Below are 12,741 nucleotides of genomic sequence, written 5' to 3' on the forward strand. Positions count from 1 at the left end.
GGCAACGACGTTGAATTTAGTCATGTTCTGGTCATTGATACACTACAAACTGAATATCTTACGCTAAAAAAAAAAATGTTAAATCACTAGTCTTAATCTCATTTATAAGGCAAATAAAAGGGAGGTAGAACAAAGAGGTCGACAGCCATCAACAAATGAGCTGGCTAAACTATTTTCTTAAGTTTGATTTTTGTGCTTCTGCAAAAGCTAAACTGAAAGATTATTGATCTAAGTGATATTTTTAGTCGGTAGGTGCAACGTGGAAAGCGCTTGTCCACCAAAAAGTCCTTTATTTTTTAGAGAGAAAATTTAGCAAATGAGATCCGATATGGTAAGAAAACATACACAAGCAAAAATCTAGGCACATAATTAAATTTAGGTTTTAATTATTGTTTTTCCCTCTACTCTTCAAAATCACAGGTTCTCCCTTAATTTTCTTCCTATCTCACTTACCTCCTTTATGTTTTTCTTTTGTGTCTTAAGTTACCCCGTTATGTTAAGTTTGTCCCGTTAAATCTTCCTCGGTGGCACGAATGAATTATAATTTTTCACTTAAGAGAATGAAGTTTCTAACTCACACTAAACTCCTTTGACAGCAAACTTAATAAAGTTGGATAACGTAAAACAACAAAAAGTAAGGGAAAATTAAGAATTCGTGAAGAATACGAGGGGCAAAACAATAATTAATTCTTAAGTTTATTAAAATGAGGAGAAGAAAACTAAGATAGAATTTTTGGGGGGTAATTTTAAAAACAGAAGCACTTAACTTATTATATTTTTTCTAAAAAAGGACAAAGAGAGATTCCCATTCACCCGAAAGGACGGGAGAAGACTGGCTGATAGAGGAGAGATTAGAAAGTCTCAACCCCCATGAACGTTAGCTGAATAAGGTTGATGCGAAAACTGAAAAAATTAAAGACAAAACCATAACAGAAAGGACGGCAAAAAACCAAACCGAAAAGATGAAAAACCAGGGGAGAAGATGAAGCATTAATATATATCTTGTCACTTTAACGTACGATATATATATAATATTCTATATACTTGGGAGAGACAAATCTCAGGCCTAATTGGGTTCTGGGTTTTGTTTGGTTTGGTGAGAGAGGGCACAAGGAAAATATGTTGGTGGAAATGTTTAGGATGAAGAGGGAGGTGGTTGAAGATGTTGCAATAATAGGGGGATTGGTAGGGGTGCAATTTGTGTATGCTGGGAATTCTGTGTTGCTGAGTTATTTTATGTCTTTGGGGCTTGATCCTCTCACCATTGTTATTTTCTCTACCTTGGCCACTTTCATCATCCTCTCTCCTATTGCTGCTTTTTTTGAAAGGTAGAAATGTGCTCTCTCTCTCTCTCTCTCTCTCTCTCTCTCTCTCTCTCTCCATGGATGACATTTAGTATTTTATTGATAATTTCTGGGTTTTTTGTTTCTTTAAATTTTTGGGTTTGAGTGGATTTGGAGGTTTGATGACATATGTAATTGTGTTGCAGGCATACATGGCCCTCGAAAGTCAGCTTGAAGTTGATGATTCAGTTGGTTTTCATCGCTTTTGGAGGGTATGGAAGTTTTAAATATGTTTGTTTCTAATTTAATTTACATTTCTATTGAATTTTCCAGGAAACCTTGTTAATACTTTGACCTTTTTTGTTTGTTTTTGTTTTTGGGTTGAGAAATTGAAAATCCAATGAGTACTTGGTTTAAATAGAAATTGTTTGCATAAATTAGGGAAACTTTGCATGTCGTGTTGCTTGGTTTGATTTGTCTATTGGAGTTTCCTTGCCCAGATTTTGTTCTATTCTGGATGCCCTCACTTTTTTTTTTCCATGAATTCTGGATGCCCTTCTTCCTAGTTTGTTTTAATAAAATATTGGTTTAAAATAACTTTTTTTGTTCTTCTATAAAGGTTTAAAATGCCCCAGTTTAAATTCCACAACTAATCTCGTAGTCACACTTATTGACGCAATATCTTCATCTTTGAGAAAATCACTCTATGCTTCTAAACGGCTTGTGTTGGTTATACTTCTATTATTTGGGGGGTTACAAATAAATCTAGTTTTCAAAGCAATGTCCAAACTTTTTCCAAATTACAATTCGATGTGTTATTGTTATAGGGGTACATTCATGTTTGATGCAATATAAAAGACTTTCTTGTGAAGAAGCTAATCTTAACAAATATTTCTACAAAATTGAAATAGGTTCTTAATTTTCTGACCAATAAAGGACTACTAGATTGAACTTTTAATTTGGTTGAAGTACATTAAAAATAGTTAAAGAGAAATTGGTAATAAATGTGCTTTTCTTGTTTTTCTGTTTTGCAGGGTAACTTTATTCCAGACCTTATTCCTAAAGGGCATCAAGCTAACTTCACCAGCAATGGCAACAGCCATGCCAAACCTTGCCCCTGGTTTTATTTTCATCATCGCATGTACTATTAGGTACTTCATCTAACATCTATTTTTCTTCTCTCTTTTTTTTTCTCCAAGTAAATGCAAAAGTAAGAACAAGACAGAGAGAAAGAAGTAACAAATTATTAGATTAGTTAACATGACGTAACGTAACTTATAACGGTTATGCAGATTGGAGAGAATGAAAATTAGTTGCCTCTACAGCAAAGTGAAGATTCTAGGCACATTGCTATGTGTGCTAGGCGCTATCACAATGAGCATAATGCAAAGCACTACCACTCCTGCGGAAAGAGAGGCCCAATTTCAAGCTCATGCTCCTGACGCTGTCTTTGATAGGCAGAAAATTATTGGTTGCTTGTATCTCCTCTCTGCTGTGTTTGTTTTGTCCAGCACTATTGTCTTACAGGTGAATATAGTAACAAGTATGAATAAAATTGTTAATTTCGTGTCGTAGGAAAATGCTCTCTTGCTAGACTGCCCGGCAATATAAGCATTGATCTTGGCTTTATATGTTTTCTTTGTGTCATATATGAATCAGTGTTTTTTGTGTTGTTTGACAGGCTACAACATTGCGTGATTTTCCTGCACCTGTGTCGTTGTGCGCCATAACATCTTTGATAGGGGTGTTTATAACTGCAGCAATACAATTTGTTCAAGATCGCAAGATAGAAACTGGTTGGCCACTTGTGAGTGCAAGAGACATGGTTGGCTTTTCTTTACTGGTAAATATGCCTCTCTGTGTGTCTATTTTTTTGGTGCATTCAAATGCGTCTGAACCAACAATTAATCCTAATCCTAATCCTTTTCTCCACCCGTCGTCACCTGGACTAGTCCCGGAGACTTGGCACATATGACCCTTGTTTTTAACAGGGTGCTTGTAAATTAGAGTCTAAAATTGTTAAAAACTGACCTTTTTAATTAATGCACAGGCAGGTACAGTGAGTGGAGTATGTGTGAGCTTCAATGGATGGGCAATGAAGAAAAGAGGGCCTGTTTTGGTTTCCATGTTTAGCCCCGTTGGAACAGTCTGCTCAGTTGTTCTCTCACTTGTGACATTGGGAGAGAGCGTCACTGTTGGAAGGTACATCAATTATCAAGCACTTTCCCTTGTGAGCTTAATTAGTATGTGAGAAAGTGTTCGAATTTTGAAACTATTTTTGTTTTAATTTCTTGCTTTTTGGTCTCAATGATGCAGCTTTGCTGGCATGTGCCTCATGTTTACTGGCCTCTACTTCTTCCTATGGGCCAAGGGCAAGGAAGTTTACTTAGATGTTGTTGACCTTGAAAGTGAGTTTGATGCAGAGAAGCCTCTATTAAGTTGATAAACATATGTTTTACATCACCTGGTTTGTATATACATTTTGGCTTCATTTTCTTAGAGAGATAGAAACAAGATTTGCATAGTACTAGTGTTAATGTGGAAATGCCGATCGCTATCTGATCTATGAACAATATGATGGAACAAGCTTTGCATAATGGCCAAAAATCAGAAAGGAAAAACAGTTTATACTCTGCTCAAATGCTCAACATTTATCAGTAAAGAGTTCCTACATTTTTAACTGTTTTTTGCAGAAAGGTGATTGGGGGGGCTGCAAGCAACCAACCTGTATTGCTCTGTATATGACTTGGGATATTTTACTTTATAGAGATGGTGCTTGAGAAGATTATGGATTTGGGCTTCTGAGATTTGCATTAGGGTTCCATTTTGAGGCTATAGAAAATTTCTAAACTACAAGTGCAGCCAAATAGAAGTTCTGTGCAAAAGATTTTTAGTTTTTATTGTTTTGGCTGGCATTCTTTTAGGAGGAGAAAGTTACTAACACTTGAGGTCATATTGCAAAACCATTTTTGAGTCACTAAGTCTAAATATATACTTAACCAAAAAAAAAAAGAAGGTTCTTTGGGGTTCTAGATGTAGAAACATTATATATACAACACCAAGTCTCTAGGCTGGCTTGGGATGGGACTAAATATATTGTATACTGTATTTGTACAAACAAGTTACAACTGATTTAACTACAATTTTAATTTCTCATGTGCTTTTATCTTCTAAAGAACTTTGCAAAATACGACCCTGCTCGTCACGTATACCATCGTGCAACATTACCATTTCACTCAAAACGTGTCACTTGTTACAATCTGTTACAATCACATGCTTTGTTAATTATGATTTACCATAAATTATTGTTTAGACAGATTTGCAAATGCTATTCCATGATTAAGCTTGGTGAGTTTGTGCGCTACTTTAAACTTGGTGCCTTTGAAAGCAGCTGACCAGAAAGAAGATACTTTGGCAAAAAGCAGAATCCAACTACAACTCTAGCTAGCTTTTGATTTTAAACGTTGGTTGTGTATGGTTTGGTCATGATAATGACCTCTGTTCAAAGATTGACGCTGATTTTCATAAAAATGCTTTATGAAGCAAAGTCTACTTTTTTTGTGTGTGGATATTTTTGGTTGGCCAACAAAGTCTATCTATTAAAGGAACGTAGATCCAGTGACCATTTGGATGGCTCTAGAAATTTGCCACTTGAAACATGACCTAACAATTGGGACTAGCTATAAAACCCATTTCACATAATTTGTTGTAGTAATATATATATGGAAGATGCTCTCCTACCACACAGCTTAAACATGTTTTTATTGTAATAGAGTAGATACAAATAGTTATCCATGCATTCAAGATCGTGTGATTTACCATGAATTGTAGCTCTTTGAGCTTATATACGCAACTAGGAGTGACATGACAAAACTTCTTTTTTTCGGACGACAATCACATACACCCTTGCTAGTTCAAATTGTATTTGTGAAAGACCATATTGAAATGGTAGTAGTTTAAAATTGTTACGTATTTCCAAAGGACCATATTAAACTAAGCCTCTATATGGTTGGAGTACTAGTCGAATTTTGAATTGTAATATCAAGTAGGAGAAATTATCATATCCAGTGGGTGGGTGGATCATGTCATTTTTCATGCCACACGCACAAATAAGAATGTGTGTATTTGAGTCTCACACGATACGATACCATGCTGGTCCCAACCTATTGTAGAAACCCCTTTACTTATGCGTGTGACCGACAATGACATGATCTACCCATCAAACTCAAGAATTTCTCATAAAATAAAAGTAGAGTATAGATTAAAAGTTAGGAGGTATTTAACAAATCGTACTAAAAGAAAAAGTATATATGCAGAGGCGTGATGCATGTGACATCCCAAGTCACCTAACATTTGGGAATCACACCCATCGCACAGCCACAGTAAAACGAAGCAAAATGGAGGTTGGTGACAAATCCTTTAAAAATGAAGTTGGGAAGTTGCTATCAAATATAAAGATCAACCCTACAAACTAAACTTTCAACCTGAAAATGATGTTAGAATCAACACAGAAATGGTAATTAAATAAAGCATTATTTATCATGCAGAAGTATTCCACTTCAATATGTCTCATGAGTTCTCTCAGGCTTATTTGGTTTCTTTTTATACAAGCGATATTGGAAGAGGGGGAATTCGAAAATAGGAGTTTTAGAGTAACTGCTCTTGAGCTACAGGTCAATTGCACTTTCAAAAGCCATAAGGTGGTCATCTTTTTCTTTGATTTGACTTTGAATATATTTTCTTTAAGTGGCCCAAACTTTAAAGGCCTCCATGATACTTAATGGACTTTGGAAGACGGGCTTCATACCAACAAAGACATCAATTTAGACAAAGGCAAATGAAGCCAAACCGAAATTGTATCTTTGTTTAGTTTAATGCTAGAGTTGGCTGGGGGCAGTAACATGAATCATGATCGTGGTTTTGAAATTCTGAGACAATATTTTTTTTCTTTCTAGAAATAGTTTTAATATTTTTAGACAGATTCAAGCAAACAATCACTTACAAGTTTATAGTCTGAAACATATAATGCATTATAGACTGCCCAACTTGGACCAAATCCAAAGCAAATCAACATAGACCTAACCTAACGAATCCACAAAGTGCGCTTCACTCTTGCTGTTAACTTTTGTTCTTCCGCCAATGTGGTCTAGCTGAGTGGAAAATGGTCTTGATTTGTAGGTCAGTGATCTTAGGTTCTAACCCCAATAACACTTTGTAATCGCTTATATTACCCAAAAAAAAAAAAAAAAAACCTTATGTTCTTCCAGAGCATATGAATAAAGTAATTTACAGCTTTTAATCTCTCTAGGATTACAGAAGAAGGTGAGCCGTAAAGAGAGAAAAGCAAAAGTGAAAAACACATTTTGATTTCCCTACCCACAAGAATTAACAGTAAACTCTCTAATATTATATTCCAAGGTGAAAACGTGATATTCATCGTCAAAGATTATAGCCACTGCTAGCAAACTTTTTTTAAGGACCAAAACTAATTAGCTCTTCGTCTAGTGCTATTTATCTTCTCAACGTTGGAGAAAGTTTCAACTTCAAATCCTTCCCTATTAATAAAAAGAAAAGGGTCAAATAATAACACCCCAAAGTTCAAGGGGCATCATGTATTTGACCAATTTTTTTAATACTTTTTAGATGTCGGAAGTCGAATACAGAGCGTAGGAGTAACAAGTATTCTACAATTGGAGCTACATGTACCGTACTCTTAAATCCCATTATACACACCAAACTTATAACCAAGTGCTTGAGGCCTCTTATTTTGAAGAAAACCTTCCTCAATTTTTCCTTTGAAAAAGTTAATAGGTAATGCAGAATGGTCAATGGTGGAGTGGAGAACATACAAGGACGCAATCATACAATCCAAGTAAGCTAAGTACAATTTTGCTGGGTTTGTTGGTACACTTGAACTCTCTACCTTTTTATGTGGAGGAAACTGAATACTTCAAAAAATATATAGGGGGACGGTGCATATGTTGACAATTCTGTGTGGTTCAGTTTGTCTCAATATAGCAACACGCATGCCTCGAGGCATAGGTCAAAAGCCAAGTATATAGTGTACACTCACATATAGTGTACGCACCACGTGTGTAATGTATAATAGTAAATGTCGCTGTTAATGGCGGAACCTGGAATTTTAAAGGCGTGAGCTGATATTTTGTTAATCGAAGCTATAAAAGTAAGACAAATCAAGAATGACTAGATGCGAATTTGCTGGATTTAGAAGATGCAATTCACATGGTTAGAGCTAGAAAAATATAATTTTCATGTACTAGGGTAACTACAAAACGTGGAAAAATAACTACAAATATGGAAGCTTGTTGGGATAGGCTACAATTATAGGGTTAATGGCCGATTGAAAAAGCGTAATACTCCTTTATCGAAAACTCGTAAATAAAATCGTTAACAGTATTTAGCTACGCACTCAAAGTTTTGTGTTGGATTTTTACTTCTCGTGATATTACTCGAAGAAAGATGGTTGATGTACGATTGGGATTATGAGTTTACACTTCTCCACTGTACACTATAGTTTGATTGTTGTACATTATGCAAACAAAAAGATAACTCAATAGAAAAAGGTTGGATTAAAGGTTAAGACAAGCTGTGAGAAGTGTCATAATTTTGCTATTTATTATTAACAGATACAAATCTAGAACTGCTTCATCAACCAACCGCAGTCACATCATGTTCGGTGCCATAAATTGATCCACTTTGCAACAACAAAAAGCAAAGTAATGCTGTTTCTGTTCTTCTTTTTCTTTTTTTCTTTTGTTTTTTTTTTCATATATCGTGTTGTATGTAAGTTATTTTGTATTAACAACTTAATGTCCGTTTGATAACCATTTCAATTTTAGTTTTAGTTTTCATTTTCATTTTTGTACTGAAGTATAGAGCAATAAGAGGGAGAATGGAAATGAGAATAAGAGTCAAGATGAGATTTAGAGGGAAGATGAGAGGGAGGACTAACAACAAAGTGAAAACAAAATCTAAAAACTGAAATCTATTTGTAATTGTTTTCACTTTCAAGTTTTTGTTTTCACTTTTGTTACTCCTCCCTCCCAGCCTTCCCTCTCATCCTCTCTCATAATCTCACACTCACTCCCATTCTCACTCTCATTTTCCTCTATATTCTAGCACAAAAAATAAAAAATAAAAAATAAAATTGAAATGATTTTCAAACGGGCCCTTAAGTTATAAAAATACTTGTCACCTGAATTACGACTTGAACGACATATGAGAAAAGACAGAAAAAACAATGTTGGGTATAAACGGCCAAAAAAAGAAAGGGAAGAAGCATGTGAAAGATCACCATAAAAGGATTATCCAGTTAACCGTCCATGGGAATGGAGTGCATTTTGTGGCCAGCCGTTTACCTCCATTGGGAGAGCTCCCGCGGCGAAAGGGATTAGTCACTACTGTCGGCGGTGGATACCCTTGGGTCTCACCTAAAAAAAGGATTATCCAGTTAATAATCACTTTTTTTTTTTCTAAATAAAAATGTTTTACAGTTCATAGATATCTTATTGGAATATCCCGATTGTTGCATTAGAAAAATAGAAATAAGCACTCAAGTGATTGGAGCTGGCATAGTTAGCATCCCCATCTTTTTGGAGTTGCCAGGCATAGGGCATTTTGGTTGGCTGGTTTTCATAGAATTAGAACATCCCAACACAAAAAAATTAATCAGCAATGCTTTAGATTTTTCTGATGTGAAATTCTCGACATATGTACTATGGGAAAGTCTAGCTGATTATTTGGAAGTCAGTCATGGTTAGTCTCATCATCATGATGATTAGTAGCGGAGTCATATGCTGCAAAACATATTTGCAGCATTATATACGATTTTGAAACAAAATTACAAATAATGGCCGCCTCAATTAAGATATTTGGACTTCTTGGCCCTTTCGTTAAAAACTTATAGCTCTGGCCTTACGATCGTGAACATAACCATCCCCATCTAACTAGTGTTGAAGAAAGTTTATGGCTTACAAAGAATTTAAGTTCTTAAATGAACTTGTTGATTTTGGAAATATTTTTGCTCACCACTTTAATTCAAGGTGTACCCTCACCATCCTTCTCAACACTTGACACGTCTTCATTGACATAATCATAGTTAACTCTTTACTTTGTATTTATGGAACTATGGATGGTTATGTCAATAAACACGTGTAAAGTGTTGAGAAGAGTTGTGAGGGTATATCTTGGGTTAAAGTAGTGAGAAAAATTGCACCCGTTGATTTTGCTTCTCGGATTCAATTTGAGTATTTTATAATTTTTAACCTCACTTTATCCACAAGCTAGGAGGGTAAAAATTGCTAATTTGCTATATTCAAATTATCAAACAAATATTAGAAATGTTAAAAGAAAAAGCAGAAAGTAGCAGGCGCTGGATGTAACTGCCCATAGAAAAGCACCGGCCGGCAATGGCATGCTAAAAGCATCTTATTGCAATGTAACAGTTGGTGCTGATTTCCCTGGAAAAAGTAACAGATTCTCAAATATTAATGACCACAGTAAATGTTTTGCTTGTTATCACTGATTCTCATTTCTCAGATGGTTGGTAGTGGTGGCTTAAATTTCAAATATTACAGCATAAATAACGATACCATTTTTGGTATGAATATCAAAATGCAATAAATACCAAATTTTATTCAATAAAACAATATTATCTAATAAGGAGCTTATAACTGAAGTGATTCAAAGTCGTTATCCTTCTATTCGAAGTCCTGAGTTCAAATTCACCTTCTAATATTGCTTGTAAAATAAATAAATAAAAAGGTGAAAATTCATGTTTTTAACTTTATAGCACATGATCGTATCCTATCATTTAGAGGGAGCCTATTGTTACAACAACAAACCCCAAACCCAACTGTCTTTCTGACTTTAAGAAGGGGAGCCATTAATTTTGGAATCCCTCATGCTTATGGTTCTCAAATCTCACCTTTATTACTTTATTCAAGTAATACAGCCGGCCCTAATTGGTAAAATGTGTGAGAAGAAAAGTAAAATCGACCACAAAAATCAACAGTTGAGAGAGAGAGAGAGAGAGAGCATGCCAAGAAAGGGCACCTTTTATTTTTGCAAGATTTGTGCATTGATCAACATTTAAGCAAATGGACAACAAGCCAAATATATATATATTTTTTCAAAGAATAAAGGAAAAAAGAAAAGGAAGAATCATGAACAAATATGGGAAGAAAAAAAGCAAGCAAAAGAGGAACAAAAGTATGGGCAAGTGAGAAATTTCTTGATTAAAAAAAAAAACAAAACAAAACTTGGTGAAATTAATATGAGATTGCAAATGACCAAAAATGGCCCCCCTCATACATTTGAAACTAAACCATGTTACATAATCAATTTGGTCTTGAAACCAACAAATCCATAATGGCATTGGCAATGAGTGCCACACTGACACTAAATATATATATATATATATATGTATATGCATACATGCCTTCAAAAACATGGCATGGAAGGAGTTTAATTGCCTAATCCAAAAGGTGGTAAAAAAGAAAAGTTTATTACTGAAATGGGCAAGGGTTGCATGTTACTTGTCCCTCTTTCCCCATTCATGATCACACTTTATAAAAAAAATTTGGCACACTAAAGAAAAATCTAATTAGATTATTATTAATTATTTGAACATTTTACAACTGTTTTTTTTTTTTTGCTTCATATTTTGTATATGTTAAATTGAAATATAAATTTATATTTTTTGGGTTGTGTGTGTCTTTTGGTGAAGGAATGCTTGTCACCTACTCCTTTTAAGTTCCCAATCTCTCTCTCCATACTAGTAGTCTCCAAAGGCCAATGCTTTAGAGAGAGAAAGCAAGAAATAGTGCCTTAAAGCTTTGATCTTTGGTTTGCTCTCTGCTCTGCTGCTGTGCACCGTGCCAATGGAGAGGCACAAATGCAAGCTCTGCGCTAGGACTTTTGCTAATGGCAGAGCATTGGGTGGTCACATGAAGGCTCACTTGGCCACTCTTCCTCTTCCCCCAAAGACCCAGCAACTCACTGAGTCAGCCTCGTCTTCATCTTCATCCTCAGGTGAAGAACCAGAACCAGAACAAGAACAGCAACTACAGGAAGAAGAAGAAGAAGAAGAAGAGAAGGGTTTGGTGTATGGGTTGAGAGAGAACCCAAAGAGGAGTTTCAGGCTTGCAGATCCTGAGTTCTCTTTTGCAGTTGATGCTGGCTCTGTCATTCAAGACAGAGAGAGCGAGACCGAGTCAAAAAACCCAACTCGGAGACGATCCAAGCGGAATCGGAGATCATTTGTTGTTGTTACAGAGAATCAGAGGCAGCAGCAGCAGCAGCAGAGCCAGAAATTGGAGTTGCAGAAAAAACCCATGTTGACAAATTCAACACAACCCAGTTTGGCCGAGTCAATGGCCGAGCCTGAACCGGTGAGCTCGGTCTCTGATACATCTCCTGAAGAAGACGTTGCTATGTGTCTTATGATGCTCTCAAGAGATGTGTGGATGAGAAGAACAAATGATCAGCAGCAAGCAGATCAATCAGACCAAGATCAAGAACATGGTAAGCAAGCAGTGGAGAAATTGGAGGGGATCAAACTGAAGAGAGTTCGAGGCAAGAATCGGTGCGAGAAATGCAGCAAGCTGTTTCGATCTTATCAAGCAATGTGCGGACATAAAAAAATTTGCTTTCGCAACGAAGACGAAGCAATCAACAATGCAGGTGGTGAGAAGCTATTTGAGTGCCCGTTTTGTTGCAAAATTTTTGGTTCTGGCCAAGCTCTTGGTGGCCACAAAAGATCTCACCTTTCGGGCTCTTCGAGATCAATGGCTGCTGGAAAAACTGAAGTTAGAGAGAGTTTCATAGATCTCAACCTGCCAGCTCCTCAGGAAGAAGATGATTTTAGCGTGCTATCTGATGCTTGAATTGAAACTGTATAAAAGTAACAGACTTTTCCACCAAAATCTGGATCCAAGGTAAAAAAAAACAGAATTTGATTGTTTTGAGCAATGAGATCAAATGGGTGAAAACTGAAACTCTTTTTTCAGTTTTTCAGTCAAAGATCAAAAACCAAATATTGTTCTTTTTCAGCTATTGGGAATTGTTCATTTTCTTGACCATTATTCATTTGTTTCTGTACTTTGAAGTTTCAACAACTGTTTGGTCAAGTTCCAACTGCAGTAACAACTTGTTATGTATTTGTTGTTGACTAGAATACAGTGACTAAAATACAGAAAGTTGAATTGTTTTTCTTATTATATTATATTAGCAACATTAGCAAAATTCAAGTAATCGGTTTTTATTTCTTTTCGAGTAAGCGATAATCATATTCATAACTTCAAGTAATGGGTTTTAGTTGCAAAGTCAAGTGGTGTTTGTTTTAGCTCAATAATAACTGAATAGTAATTAAATTAGGTACAACCTCCATTGTTAGATGCATGAATAGTATTGTAGTTGCAGTTGTAAAAGAAGAAAG

The 12,741-nt window shown here is 35.6% G+C and overlaps 2 protein-coding genes across 2 annotated transcripts; both read left to right on the forward strand.

Moving 5' to 3' along the window:
- Window positions 1–810: 810 nt before the first annotated feature.
- On the forward strand, window positions 811–3,917 carry UMAMIT8 (nodulin MtN21 /EamA-like transporter family protein). Its single transcript, XM_021958734.2, has 7 exons — window positions 811–1,328; window positions 1,490–1,555; window positions 2,318–2,434; window positions 2,576–2,810; window positions 2,965–3,126; window positions 3,334–3,485; window positions 3,600–3,917. The coding sequence occupies exons 1-7, from the start codon at window positions 1,120–1,122 to the stop codon at window positions 3,724–3,726; spliced, it is 1,068 nt and encodes a 355-aa protein (XP_021814426.1). The 5' UTR covers window positions 811–1,119; the 3' UTR covers window positions 3,727–3,917.
- A 7,116-nt stretch (window positions 3,918–11,033) lies between these two features.
- Window positions 11,034–12,528, forward strand: LOC110757123 (zinc finger protein ZAT4). The gene has a single exon (XM_021958673.2). It carries the CDS (start codon window positions 11,186–11,188, stop codon window positions 12,188–12,190), a length of 1,005 nt encoding a protein of 334 aa, XP_021814365.1. The 5' UTR covers window positions 11,034–11,185; the 3' UTR covers window positions 12,191–12,528.
- Window positions 12,529–12,741: the final 213 nt, after the last annotated feature.

The sequence above is a fragment of the Prunus avium genome, chromosome 5 (assembly GCF_965620075.1).
Source record: "Prunus avium chromosome 5, drPruAviu1.hap1.1, whole genome shotgun sequence".
NCBI classification, from domain to species: domain Eukaryota; kingdom Viridiplantae; phylum Streptophyta; class Magnoliopsida; order Rosales; family Rosaceae; genus Prunus; species Prunus avium.